This window comes from Zeus faber (genome assembly GCF_960531495.2).
Source record: "Zeus faber genome assembly, chromosome: 5".
In the NCBI taxonomy this organism is placed as follows: Eukaryota; Metazoa; Chordata; class Actinopteri; order Zeiformes; family Zeidae; genus Zeus; species Zeus faber.
Window position 1 is genome coordinate 22,268,324 of NC_137192.1, and position 13,489 is coordinate 22,281,812.

Consider the following 13,489-nt stretch of genomic DNA (forward strand, 5'->3'; position numbering starts at 1 on the left):
GTTCCTGGCAGCATTTTTCTCGTTCATTAAGAAACTTTATAGCCTCTATAATCATACCATAAAAATGCAATACCCCTTCCTCCTGGGAATTTAAAAGATTCAATAATAGAGAATAACACAGTCCACTCACACTATTGCTTAGTCTCCATAATTCATTAAATTTTTTTTATTTACCCCGATAATGTTTCTGCTAATGATCTGCATTCATTTCCCGGGTGCACCCAGCGGCCCAACCTCAGCGCCTACCAGGGGACAATTCCGCCCCAGGCCCGTAAACGATGACAAATCAAATTTGGGGTTGGGGTCCACTTAATTGTCCGCAAAAAAAGGGAACTCGTTTCGTCGGGCATCCCCTGCGTGCTCCGGCAACGCGGGTTTGTTGCTGGAGTTTTGCTTCGGCCATTATTCACGAGCGGTCTTGAAGAGCTGTCCGACTCCCTGTATGTTGCCGGCGTTGACAAAATGACAACCTGAGCTCATGACTACCCCGGGATCCGGAGGCCGAGCTCATCAATCATGGATCGTAGTGTTTTTGTGTGCGTAGGGTATCTCTACAGAGGGCAGCCCCCGGCGGCTCTAGTCATAGCAGTGCCTCAGGTCAGAACACACAGAGCCGATTCTGTCCGACGCCCTGCATGGAGCCAGAGGTGAGTCAGTTATCGCCCCCCTCCCCACACTCCATTATCCTTTTTCCAGGCGGAGTGGTGAGGACGACCCCGCCCGGGAACACAATCAGGACAGATTGCGTCATTTCTATTACTGAGCTTTACGGGGGGGAAAAAAAAAAAAAAAAAAAAAAAAGATCCAAGGGAGAGGCGGGTTTGTACTTGGAACACGAGCATCGCGACCGACGTTCCGTCATAACCCCCGCCCCATCCGTACAACCACCTTCCAGCCACGCACCAGTTCTCCAGGAAGGGGTGGGGTGGTGGGAATAGTGGGGGTAGCAGACAGTCAATCTGGTCAAATAACTTGTGTGAACATGGAGGTGTGCAGGGGTGACATCAACCAGCCCCCTTGTGAATTGTAAGGATGGAAAACTGCCAAATAACACCCACCGCTTTCCCATCCTCCCACAACATTTCACAAATGTCTGCGTCTCTCGATCACTATTTCACATGAATAATGCAGCGGAACCAGCAATCCAGTCAACAGAACCGGCGTGCAGAGAGTCGGGCTTAAGTTTAGGATTTACACATGTCTCGTCCAGGACGGAGCTGGGCGCTCGGTCTGGTTGGCTGGGCGTGACGACCTCCAAATCAGGGCTCAAACTTCACACTCCAAACGCTAACAGACACTTCTGGGAGCAAAAAAAAACAAAAAAAAAAACAAACAGTCATCAATATGGCAGCTAGTGAATGGAGGCGGGGGGATTTTGGAGTCAGTGGGCTCCGGATATGAGAGTCAGCCCTCCCAGTGAATCTCGACAGCTTTCTCAGGCTCCTAATGAGGAACAGAGCAGGGTCTTAAAGGAGAGGAAGAGTGGGGGAAGTCATTTAAATACTATTCCCCCCTCAAGGCCAGAGGATTAAGGAGTGGAATGACTCAGGCCCCCACGCCCACACATAGCATAACATATGTACAGACATGCTAGTAGTGGAAAGTAATGACGTGGAATGGAAGTACTATACTTCAGTACATTCTCCAAGTATCTGTACTTACAGCTCCACTTTTACTCCACTATATTTCAAAGCAAATATCTGTACTCCCTACTCTACAACATCTCTAGCACAGTCACAATAATTTTGTTAGATATATATCAATACATCTATATATAGATATATCTCAAGCCAAAGAAATAAGAACTAATATACTGAACCAATCAGATTGCTCCGACTTTTGAAAAGTAGATATGAATAGTAGACGGATATGACAAGTACCTTTTCTTTTAATATGTTAAGCACTTTTAATAACACACACACACACACACACACACACACACACACACACACACACACACACACACACACACACACACACACACACACACACACACACACACACACACACACACACACACACACACAGGGAAAAAACTGTTTTGTTCCCTGACTTTCTTCTTTTCCTCTACTTTACACAGGCCACTGGAAAATCCCTCTTCATTCTCTCTGTGGTTACTGCTCTGGCTTGCTTCGCTAAAAGATATTTTAAACTTCCGCCAGTAAAGTACAATAAAACTCTGGTTCCATCTCAACTTGCAAGTAAAGAAAAAAAAAAAAAAAAAGAAAACAAATCTAAATTGGGTTAGCTGATATCGAGTAGCTTTGACAAAAAAAAAAAAAAAAAAGGTAGCGCTAACTTAATTAAAATCTGTGTGGGCAGGGACAGCCTTTCTCAGGGGAATATGAAGTTTTTCTTACTTGAGTCCATGTGAGAGTGAAAAAAGACATTACGCAAGTGTCTGAAAGTAAAGCTGAATATAAACATGGGGGGGGGGGGGGGGGTAGTTGAGAGAAGTATTCTACAGGGTTCGCGCTTTCTTTGAGCGACTGCACCGTGTGGGCGTACCAACTCAAATTCAAACTACGAGACCTCATTGATTTTGGGAGCTCACAGATGCAGATTAAGCGGAGGAAAGGGGTGACAGGCTCCAAAACTGAGGTTGACTCTTCAGTTCAGCACTTCAGTTTGAAAGTCAAGAATTAGAACCACATAGATATTAATATTTATTACAAAGTCAATGTCGTTTTTTGAATATAAAAAATGTCTACTTTTTTTTTTTTAATAGTATGTAAGTGAATATTTGTTTTGTATTGTATTTGCCTTCACATTAAAAATGAGGCCACATGCAGTTAGCGTCTACACTGATGAGACAGCACATTGTGTGGAGCCACCTCATTGTGTAGAACTACAGTCTTAATCCGCATGGAGGGCCTTTTTTGGGGTGTGTGTGTGTGTGTGTGTGTGCGTGTGCGTGCGCGCGCGGGCTAATGTGGCTGCACAAGTAGCAGGGTGCTGGCCTCCGCCTGCCAAGACGAGGTGATGACAAACACTAAAGAACAAAACGGGGGCGCACTAAAGGAACAGCTGCTTGCGTCCACGCCTGCATCCCCGACCCCTATTGAAGCGAAAACGATCCCCGCTGCTGCATGTCTGTGGTGCTAGGTACAACAGAAACTGAGCTCCTCAAGGACCTACCATCCCCCCCGTCTGTCTGACGGCTCTATTACAATTCCATAGCAAAAATAGAAATAGTGAAGAACAAAAAAAACAAAAAACAAAGGACTGTGAGAAGCCACGGCGTGCGGTTGTCTCAGATGGAGTTGGATGAGTGGCCCGGCGAAGACTTTGTCTGTGCCAGGATGTGCAGCCCTGGGGGGAAAGATGCGTTTTATTTATGAGGTTTTACCCCTTTATACCGGTTCTACCTTTACTTCCCCCGTCCCTCTGAGCAGTTCGGATATCGAGACATCGCCCGAAGCTTAGTGATAACAAAATAAATATGAGCCGGATTGTGTTTGCACTGTTCTGTCAACTTCTGCTGCTCTAACACCTGAATTTCCCCCCGGGAAGTAATAGTCTCATCTTAAGGCAGCATTTAACTACATCACAATAACCAAAATGTCAGATGATATCGGGTCTCGTATCACAATATTGATATTATGCCAATATACCGCCAGTCACGGATAGACCATGATTCCGTGCTCCTTCTTTTCCACAAAAGCAAGTTCAAGTTCAAGTTCAAGTTCAAGAGATTATTTGTCACATACATATACATACGGTCAAACATAAATGCAGTGAAATGTCATGACACCCGGTGATTACGCACAATAAGCTCTATAAGAAAGTAAAGAGTTGTGTGTATATTCAGGATGGTCTGTAGCCCTTTCCCAAAACAAAAACACTGGAAATCAGAGTGCAGAGAGCCCCAGTCACGGTCTGCTTGAGGGAATCTAAGCCCATATCCAGACCCCGACTCCCATCAGCCCTTGCGCGGTACCCCTTTCCTAATCCGCCGTGTGTTGCCCTGCATCTCGCCGCCGCACCTGTCCCTCATGGCGCGCTGCTATGGCAACGCATGGTAATTTCTAAGACTGCATGCAGCCAGGTTTTTAGCTTTCATCCTCCCTTTCATTTTATGTAAACCCCAATGTAGCAACAAAGCGAGACAAAGGCACAGTCGTGCAGCTACTGCTGGACGCGCGCGCACACACACACACACACACACACACACACACACACACACACACACACACACACACACACACACACACACACACACACACACACACACACACACACACACACACACACACACACACACACACACACACTAAACGTGTAAAGAAATAACTATTTGTCATTTGTTTATGTAATGTAACATACTTATTTTTGTTCATTTTAAGCCACTATACTTCAATTTTATGCCACAAAATAAAACTCATCACAGGGAAATAATACATGCTTACTTATTACAGAGGAGTCATTTATTGGCATTGAACATTGGAACATAAAAATTTGGCTAGACAGTTAATTTTCCTCGACCCAACTTATGGAAACTCACCGAATGTAATTCACATTATATTTAGATTCCACTCACTTCAATTTGGATGGGAACATATGATTGTGGAATCTAACGATTTTACGAAAACGTCGCAATCTGCGACACACGCACGCACGCACGCACGCACACGAAGTGTGGACTCCAGTCCAGATCTGGACCGAAACGCAAATCAATCCGGACCCAGATTAAATATGTAGTATAGATGTTTAAAGTAGTGTGTAGAGCTTAAGTGTTCCTTCTCGTATCTCACGTTAACAGTGACCTATCCGAGGTGCTCGTGGGCTGTGGGCAAATCTCAATCATCTTGTGCGGCCTGGTTGCATCTTTGATGAGCAGAGCAGAACACCTCGCTGTCAAGAAAGCTATCGATCAATTGATTTCTCTATTGATCACGCTCTTACAGAGTGAATGAAATCGGCAACCGTTTTGTCAGTCTCGGCAACTAATGCCTGTGCTTGATGATGGTGCACTTCTAAAAGTTAAGGTTGCATATAGTTTGAGAGAAGCTATGGACTTTGATGATGTTGCATTTCCCTGGAATAGTTATAGAGGTCTCACTTTGTTTTCGGATCCATAAGTGGACCAATAATAACAAATTAAATAGAAGTTTGAAGATGGTGTATTAAGACTTGGCGGTGGCTGCATTCCACATGTTCCATTCCACTTCCAAATCACGCTCTCCTTCCTCCCCTCAGCGGCTCGGTGAGTATTTGTGTAATACAGGCCCGACATGCCGCAAGAACAGCAGAGAAAGCGATCAAAAGAGCAAGTTGAGTGTAACAACCTGACTATTCTCGGCTTACTGTAAACACAGGAGCACGTGTCTATACATGAAGACTCCCTGAAGCCTCGGGATAATTTAAGGCCTGAGATGTGCGTGTGCTTCACAGAGAGACAGCGGGAGTGTCGGTTGGAAGACCATCTGGCATTGTCTTTTTATTTTCCCAGAGAAAGGAAAAAATAAAAATAAAAAAACACACTGCCAGAGGGATGAAATATTCAGTGTAATTTCCGTTAAAAGACACTAACCATCTAAAAACAGCTTGCTCAGTATTCCCTTGTGTGAGAGTACTAAGTGAAAGAAAAGGAAACATCTATTGGTAACGATGGTGTACATGGGTACAATTTATGAAGACGAGAGGTTATTCAAGGTTAAGGAACATACAAGGTACTAAACTTTCTTTTCAGGTCGAGCTAGAGAGAAAAAAAACCTGCTTTTACTCACAATATAATATGAACTAATTGGTTAAAATATGATTCAAACATATTTTTTTAAATAAAACCCCTGATGTTTCACAAAAAATATGGTAATTAAACACACTTGTTAATTAGGCACAAGTTGAGAAGTTCAGTAGGAAAGATGACACCCCAGAGAGAATCAAAACATTATACTTCATTAAACACAGTCCCTCCCTTGATCTAGTGAGCTCAACACTCGGGGTGTCACGATTCTCCTAATCCATGATTTGATTTGACTTTCGATTTAAACATATGTAATTTTTTCCAGCACTGGCGGCGATGCCATTGTTCAGCTTTTGAGTCTTGATTTGTAAAGAAAAAAAAAAAAAAAAAGTTTCTCAAAAAGTGACACTAGCAAAACTAGACTTTAAAATAATAAACAATGATTTTCTGTGGCGGACCAAGGGGCGTTGTTAAGCCAAGGCTGCAGATGGCAGCATGGCTTCCTCCCCCGCGACCGCACAGCTGCCCCGCATCGGCCAAATCAGCGCTCGCGCGACGTTGATTGGTCCGATACAGGGACGGAAGCTTTCTTAATGTTTGTCTGTCTTGCAGAGGGGATCAGCGCACGGGCTCGTCAGCCGACCAGGAGACAGAGCAGAACGCCATTCCTCCTGCGCCCAAACTCATTATTCTCATTATTATATATTTATTATTTATCCTTTTGGCCGGCGAGCCTTATTGTTCAGTTTGTTAAATAAAAACGCTCACCATGTCGGCAACCCACGGAATGAAAGACTCCGTCTCCCTCCCTAAACCCCTACCTGTCGGCAGAGACTCCAACAAGTGGCGCCTGAACGGGGACCCGGGGGGGGGGGGGCAGGGCACCGAGTGAAAGGCGCCCCGGAGCCGATCCGCTGGCTGCGGAAGAGCCTCGCAGACTTGGAGGAGGAGCGGGACTTCCGCCGTTGCCAGCTGGAGTGCATCCTCGCCAACATGAGCTCCCGGGAGCACGGCGCGACCGACCGCTGGCCCGCCTCCGCCAACCAGGAGCCGGCCAGAGGATCAGACCCGCGTCTGATCCCCAGGACCCACGCAGGATTTGGATCCACTTTAGTGAATGCGTCATGGGGGGGGGGGGGGGGCATTTTTTGTGTGCATGGGGATATACGCACGTATCCGATGGTCCGGCTTGAAATTTGTTACAAGGGGGAAAAAGCATCGGGTACAGGCTGCAGTTAGTTCCCGCCTGTCGCACTCCTTGATTTTGGACACGGGTTGGACAGGGTTTACCGCGTTGATGAGAAGAGGCTGGGGGAGTGTGTTCATGGTCAGTAGGGAGACGTGAGTGTTGCGTGCCGCATGGTGACGCGGAGGGGTCGTCGGCGGGCGCGACGGAATCCCAAGTGGGTTTTTGCCCGGGCCCTTGACCCTCCCTATCGATGAGTTTCCTCTGATACAGTCATGGGACAACACCCGACACGGGGCCTTTGAGGGGGGAGTTAATGCCGATGGTGTATTCATGCCCCCAGACACCGCAGCTCACTCAACCGTATTTTTCAGTGATTAGGGACAGGTTATATCAAGTGCGCCGTGACACTTATAATATAGCAATATATTATATAATCACATAGAAAAAGATTTAGATTTATTCTGTTTCCTTAGTTTCTTACTTGCATGAAAAATGAAAAACGTAAACTTAACTCAGAGAAATGGAGTGGAGTTTTGTTTTTTCTCCTCCAAACAGCGGCACGCCCAGGCTCCTGTACCTGTCTTTTATTTTAGAGCCATTTATTTTTAACACAACTGAGTTGAGGGACACCCCTAATATGGAGATGACCCCTGGAGTGAAGGTGCGCCCTGGGACGTATCGCCCGCCCAAACATAAACGCAAGCTCGTGAAGGCGGAGAGGCAATGCTTGACATGGGGGTGATAGGGGAGTCCAGGAGTGACTGGTCGAGTCCCATCATGCTGGTGGCTATGCTCCCTCCGCTGTTACCTCCTGGGGCGCCCTTTCACCCTCTGGAGTGGCTCCACCGCACGAAGGACACCAACACCTGAACCGCCCGGTGGTACCTGGCTCTCCAGCCCCACTTCCAACTTCCGGGTGGTAGGCCGGCGGCGCAGATGGTCATGGCTGACTTTCTCTCCCGCTCAGGGGGGGGGGGGAGTTGGCTGTCTGCTGGACGGCTTCCCAGCTTAAGTCGGGTGGTGAGGGTATGTGGTGGACTAAGGGGCGTGGTTAAGCCGTGGCTGCAGATGGGCAGCATGGCTTCCTCCCCCGCGACTGCACAACTGCCCCGCGTCGGCCAAATCAGAGCTTGCGCAGCGTTGATTGGTCCTATCCGGGGCAGGGAGCTTTCTTAATGTTTGTCCGTCTTGCAGAGGGGATTGGCGCAGAGGCTCGTCAGCCGACCAGGAGACAGAGCAGAACGTCATTCCTCCTGCGCCCAAACTCATTATTCTTTAACCTTTTGGCCAGCGAGCCCTTTTCTTCAGTTTATTAAATAAAAACTCTCGCCATGTCGGCAACCCACGGGCCGAAAGACTCTGTCTCCCTCCCTAAACCCCTACCTGTCGGCAGAGACCAGTTACTTATAACACAAATTTTAAGGTACTTACCAAAATAAGCACAGAAAAACAAATGCTATTTTTGCCATAAGGAAACAGAGGAAAGTTACTACTTGCAGCTCCGATCAGAGCGACCATTTCTCCAAACAGCAAATAAAGGCTAAGTTCACACGGCAATGCTTAGTTCTCAATTCGGATCTATTGCTCAGATCTGCCGTTTTTGTTTGGCTGTTTACATTATTTTTCAAATGTGGCCAATATCAGATTACAGTGTGAACAGGTCACGGTCCTGAACTGAGACGCATGTGCAGAAGTACTAAAAAAAAAAATCTGACCTTTTTCGACCACATATGAAAGTGGCCCAAATCTGAATTGAAAAGATCAGATTCCATGTGATTTGTGCTGTCATGAAAAAAACAGATCGGAGTCTGAGATCAGATCTGATTAAACATAAGAAAAATCGGATTTCGGCCACTTTGGCCTGCAGTGTGAACGTAGCCAGACTCTGCTCTGCTGTAGGGAGCAGATCACAGATCGCTCCTGAAAAAAAAAACGCCCATGTTCTCACGGCCCACTGGCAAATCCCCCGGCAAAGCACCGTCCGCGAGCCGGTGGTTGGCAACCTCTGCACTATAGGACATTCCGTCGGTGATGGTCGGGTTTATTTCCCACTTTCATCGCCACATCTGTGGAATTACTGGACATTGTGGTCAAAGGCACACTCTCCCTTGTACACAGTGAAACGCCGGAGGAGAGGGAGACGCGCTGGTGCGTTGGTGGGTCGCCGCCGACACGGACTTGGCACACCGTTATGGGGAATATTTCTCTCTAATGTACCTTCACTGTGCAACAAACTGGATTAACTTATATTGAAATTTATTGTTATTTTATTTTTGTAATATTCATTCAATTTGAATTTCGTTCCTGCAGCCCTGGTGCCAGGTGGGCGGGTGCGATGTGCGTTGAGGGATGCGGTGCAGCGGACCCTCCACAGAGTCGACCGCTGCTGTCCCAACTCAATTCGGTACAGAGCCGGGTGAGCCGCAGTCGACCCCCCAGCACACACTGCATTTGTTTACCGTTGGATCTCGACCACCCAAATACGGCGACCATGTCAGATAATATTACGCACAAAAACACAGAGTCGACCGCTGCTGTCCCAACTCAATTCGGTACAGAGCCGGGTGAGCCGCAGTCGACCCCCCAGCACACACTGCATTTGTTTACCGTTGGATCTCGACCACCCAAATACGGCGACCATGTCAGATAATATTACGCACAAAAACACAGGGAGAATCACGAACCTGCTTGTGATTTCCAAGTTAGAAATCGAACGCTCATTTTGATCGATTTTCGATTCGGAATCGTGACGTACTCAACACACACCTCAGATACTGAGAATCCACAGTAGATCAATCGGAGAATAAATAGACTGACTTGAATAAAGACTTGAACTTGAATATCATCTACTTCAATCCTCCTTTACTAAAAATCGAGGATAAATTTAATAAAATAAAGAAAGAAGAAATTCTGCGGACACCCTGCAATTCCTTCTATTCATCCTTAGGTGGCCGTGGACCCCAGTTTGGGAACCCCTGTCTTTTGGCATCCAGTCTGTGGCAGTATGGAGATTCCCTAATGCAGCCGATGTCAAGCAGGGTTGCCAAAACACTGAACATACCTGGGGCAATGAGCGGCTGGGCACTGATCGCGGTGACGCTGCGGCTCATGTTTATGGCTCGAACCTCCGGCTCCGCCTTCTTGACCCCCACATCCGAGTGGCCGTCGGACGAGCCGGCCTTGCCCCCCATAGAGCCTTGGGCACCCTGGCTGGGAGTCTTGTTCATGGAGGCGGGCTGGATAGGCACGGGGGTCTGCTTCAGACTGAGGGCCTGCGGGACTTGGCTCTGAGAGCTGGACGACGTCACCCCCTGCTGGCCGCGGATGGCCAAGTTCTGGACCTGGTTCTACAGAGGGGCACGAGGCGAAGAGAGGATAGTGATGTGATAGTGATACCTCAGTGAGAGAGGGGTAAAATTCAGGTTCAGCCTAAGGTTTTCATGAGTTTGTTTAATTACAGGGTTGACAGGGAAGGGAAAAAATATAACATTTTTGTTGAGTGCCTCAGCTACAGCATTTTAGAAAGCGACTGTTCTTCCTGTCGCGACATTTAGCGGGATATCAATTTAATTATATTGCCAGTACATATATCAAAATCATAATATATATTATATTTTGCTTTTGATATCTAATATACCCCCCCCCCCCCCCCCCCTTGACAGACAATATTCTACCACGTGGAATCCCGTCTCAGGTACCTGTGAGGAGGCAGCCTGCTGAGTAGAGCACATTGTGGAGCTTTCTGACTGGACGGCCGTGACCGTGGCAGTCGGGGTGAAGATGAGCTGTGGGGACAGCGGCACGGCACGGCCCAGGCTCCTGGCGACCTGCACCAGGTTACTCTGCTGGGCCTGCGGCACACAGAGCAGTGTCTTAGTTAAAGAGTCTATTGAAGCATTTGTAACTTCATAAGAGGCAGAGACAATGTAACAAACAATATATAACTGCGGTTTCTATTTTTTTTTTTTGTTATTAACATTTACTTAACCAGACAATAAAATCCCTTTTGCAAGACCTGGCCAAGATAGCACACCGAGTTAAGAAACTTAACTACAGTCTTTTTTGAAGAAGAAGAAGAAGAAGAATAAAAAGATAATTACAATATATATATAACACACATGTAGTAATGACATTGAGGTCTCGAAAGCCCCATTTATTCCTCCGCTCAGTACTCAGGACTTGACCATGGTGTCTAGAACAGCGATTGTGAAACTATGGAGCGCCCCCCAGTGGTGACAGTACTATAAGCACTGAGATATTGGGGGACAAACAAATCAAAACTTTTTAACATTTGTTAAGACAACATCCAGCCTGTTAAATATTATCCAAATGGCAAAGAAAAATGATGGCTTCTATACAATATTTAACAGAATAAACACATACGGCTGAACAATTTGGAGAGAAAACAAACTTGCTTGCCAAAAAACTCTGAAGCCTGCACGGATTTCGGCACGCTGCGTTTATAAATAACACCACTAACAAACACTGCAGCTTTTGGACATTCGACAAATTTCAATTGTCATACGTAATTTATTAATCCTCCAACCCTAAAAATAGACTCAGGGATACGCAAGAAGGCACGGATGTAGTTTGTTGCATGCAGATATATACAGGGGCGACGGTGGCTTGGGAGGTAGAGGAGGTCGTTCAGTAATCAGAGGGTTCCTGGTTCCATCCCCAGCTCCTCCTGGTCAAAGTGTCCTTGAGCAAGACACTGAACCCCTAACTGCTCAGGTGAATGCTGAGCAGGTGTATGGGTGGGTATTGATGTTCGGAATAGAATCGTTTGAATTATAACCATAGCTAGATCTGATCGTTTTTTTCCCAGTAAATTACCTTCAAACAGAAGCATCGATTTTAAATTGCATCCTGTTATATTAGAGAATCATGGCTATGAGATTTCTGCTGGTATTCCTGCAGGAACCTCCCATTAATGTAACAAGATTGTGATAATTTTCCTGTAATAACCCTGCAAAAGCTACAGTTCCACACATACTGTACTACCGAAGCGAAACAGAATACAGGCAATTCTACCACATCTAATGAAGGCCAAAAGTGCATAAAATAAATACGTTTGTGGAATTGTCGTAGAAGTTATACCTGCCAAAATAAAATCCCCATGCCGTGCACAACCACAATGTAAGTATTTTGTCATCAAAATATGAAACACTCCACACAATCCTTGTGGTCCCAATTGCACCCAAACACGTATGGACTCCAGCTCAAATGCACCCAAAAACGGAACGTGTCTCAAACAAAATTAACAACAAATAGGATAACACAAGTCTGAGCCGAACACTCGACTGGGACTGAAAGCTATATTGGGAAGGAGGGCCGTGGCAGCCTGAACAGAGGAGCATGTTTCAGTGTCTGCCAGAACCATCGCACACAGTTAGCGATGCTTTCTGCTCACTTATAATGAGGCGGCAGGCACCGGCTGCGGCTGCACATGAAGCGCCAACAGTAAAACTTCTGCCAAAACACAGCTGCCAAGCAAACCACATCCAGCGTTATGACGGTAATAAACTGTAATAATGAGCCCGGGCGCTAAAACCTCACAGTCCCTCGTCCGCTTCGGAGCCACGTGTGGGTCAAAGTGCTTTTACATTAGTGGGTGTTAGGACACATGATGAACCTTTGAAAACACATTTATCATTAAGCATCAGCGCATAATTAGTTCTAGTACTTAAGCACAACACTTCGTTACTGCACTGAAGTACATTTTTGAAGTGTCTGTACCTACTTCAACCTCCAACATTTCTGAGACTTTTACTCCACTATGTTTCATAGCAAATATCTGTATTTTTACCCTACTACATCACGTTACTTCAGTAAAAAAAAAAAAAAAAAAAAAAGTATATGATGGTAATGAACTGCAATAATAAGCCCGGGCGCTGAAAAGCTCACTTTTCCAGCCATTTTGTGTCATGGTATTTGTACCGTTACTTAAATGAAACGTCCTTCTTAGTACTTCTTCCACCACTCCACAAAACACACACCAAGCCAGTAACAGAAAGCGTAAGACTGTGTGTTTATCTCCAGTATATACTGTATGCACAAGTTCAGCAAATATTCTTCTCACCATCTGTGCGCGCAGGTACATCTGAGCCTGACTGGCGGTGAGCGTAGAACTGGTCTGGCTCCCCAGCAGAACGGCCTGCTGGGAAATACTGGCAGGGGAGGAGCTGATGCTTTGGGCTCGGCTGATCAGCTGGGCTGCTGCCGGGGAGCTGGCCAGGTTGATCTAGGGAGAGGAGAGTGGAAGATCAGCATTAGGGCAACATACCAATAGCTAAGAGTTTTTCTTTTGTTGTCAAATAATAGGAACATTCACATTGGAGTGGGATTTGTATTTTTAAAATTTAATATCATCACATACCGTCAAATAAGAAAGATATCATGTGGTATTTTGGCTTTACACTGCCTTACTTGAATGATTAGATTAGATGTTCCCTTGTAACTTTTCTCTTATTGGAAACAGCCAGAAAAGAAGATAAAAATGAGGACAAATGAGTTGAGCAAAAAATGTGATTTTGTGACAACAGCTCTAGAGTCGGCCTCGTCCCAGAGAAGGAACATACTAAAATAAACTTCAGTTTGGTTTTTAATCCAGC

General features: G+C 46.0%; 1 protein-coding gene across 1 annotated transcript in view; it reads right to left on the reverse strand.

Moving 5' to 3' along the window:
- phc2b (polyhomeotic homolog 2b) overlaps positions 1-13,489 on the reverse strand; it is a gene marked incomplete at its 5' end in the record, with an annotated part of 37,697 nt that overhangs the window by 16,267 nt on the left and 7,941 nt on the right. The window contains 3 exons of the mRNA XM_080000491.1: positions 9,937-10,222; positions 10,574-10,726; positions 12,958-13,119. Of these exons, the coding sequence (XP_079856617.1) occupies positions 9,937-10,222; positions 10,574-10,726; positions 12,958-13,119 (601 nt within the window). The remainder of the gene's footprint in view (positions 1-9,936; positions 10,223-10,573; positions 10,727-12,957; positions 13,120-13,489) is intronic.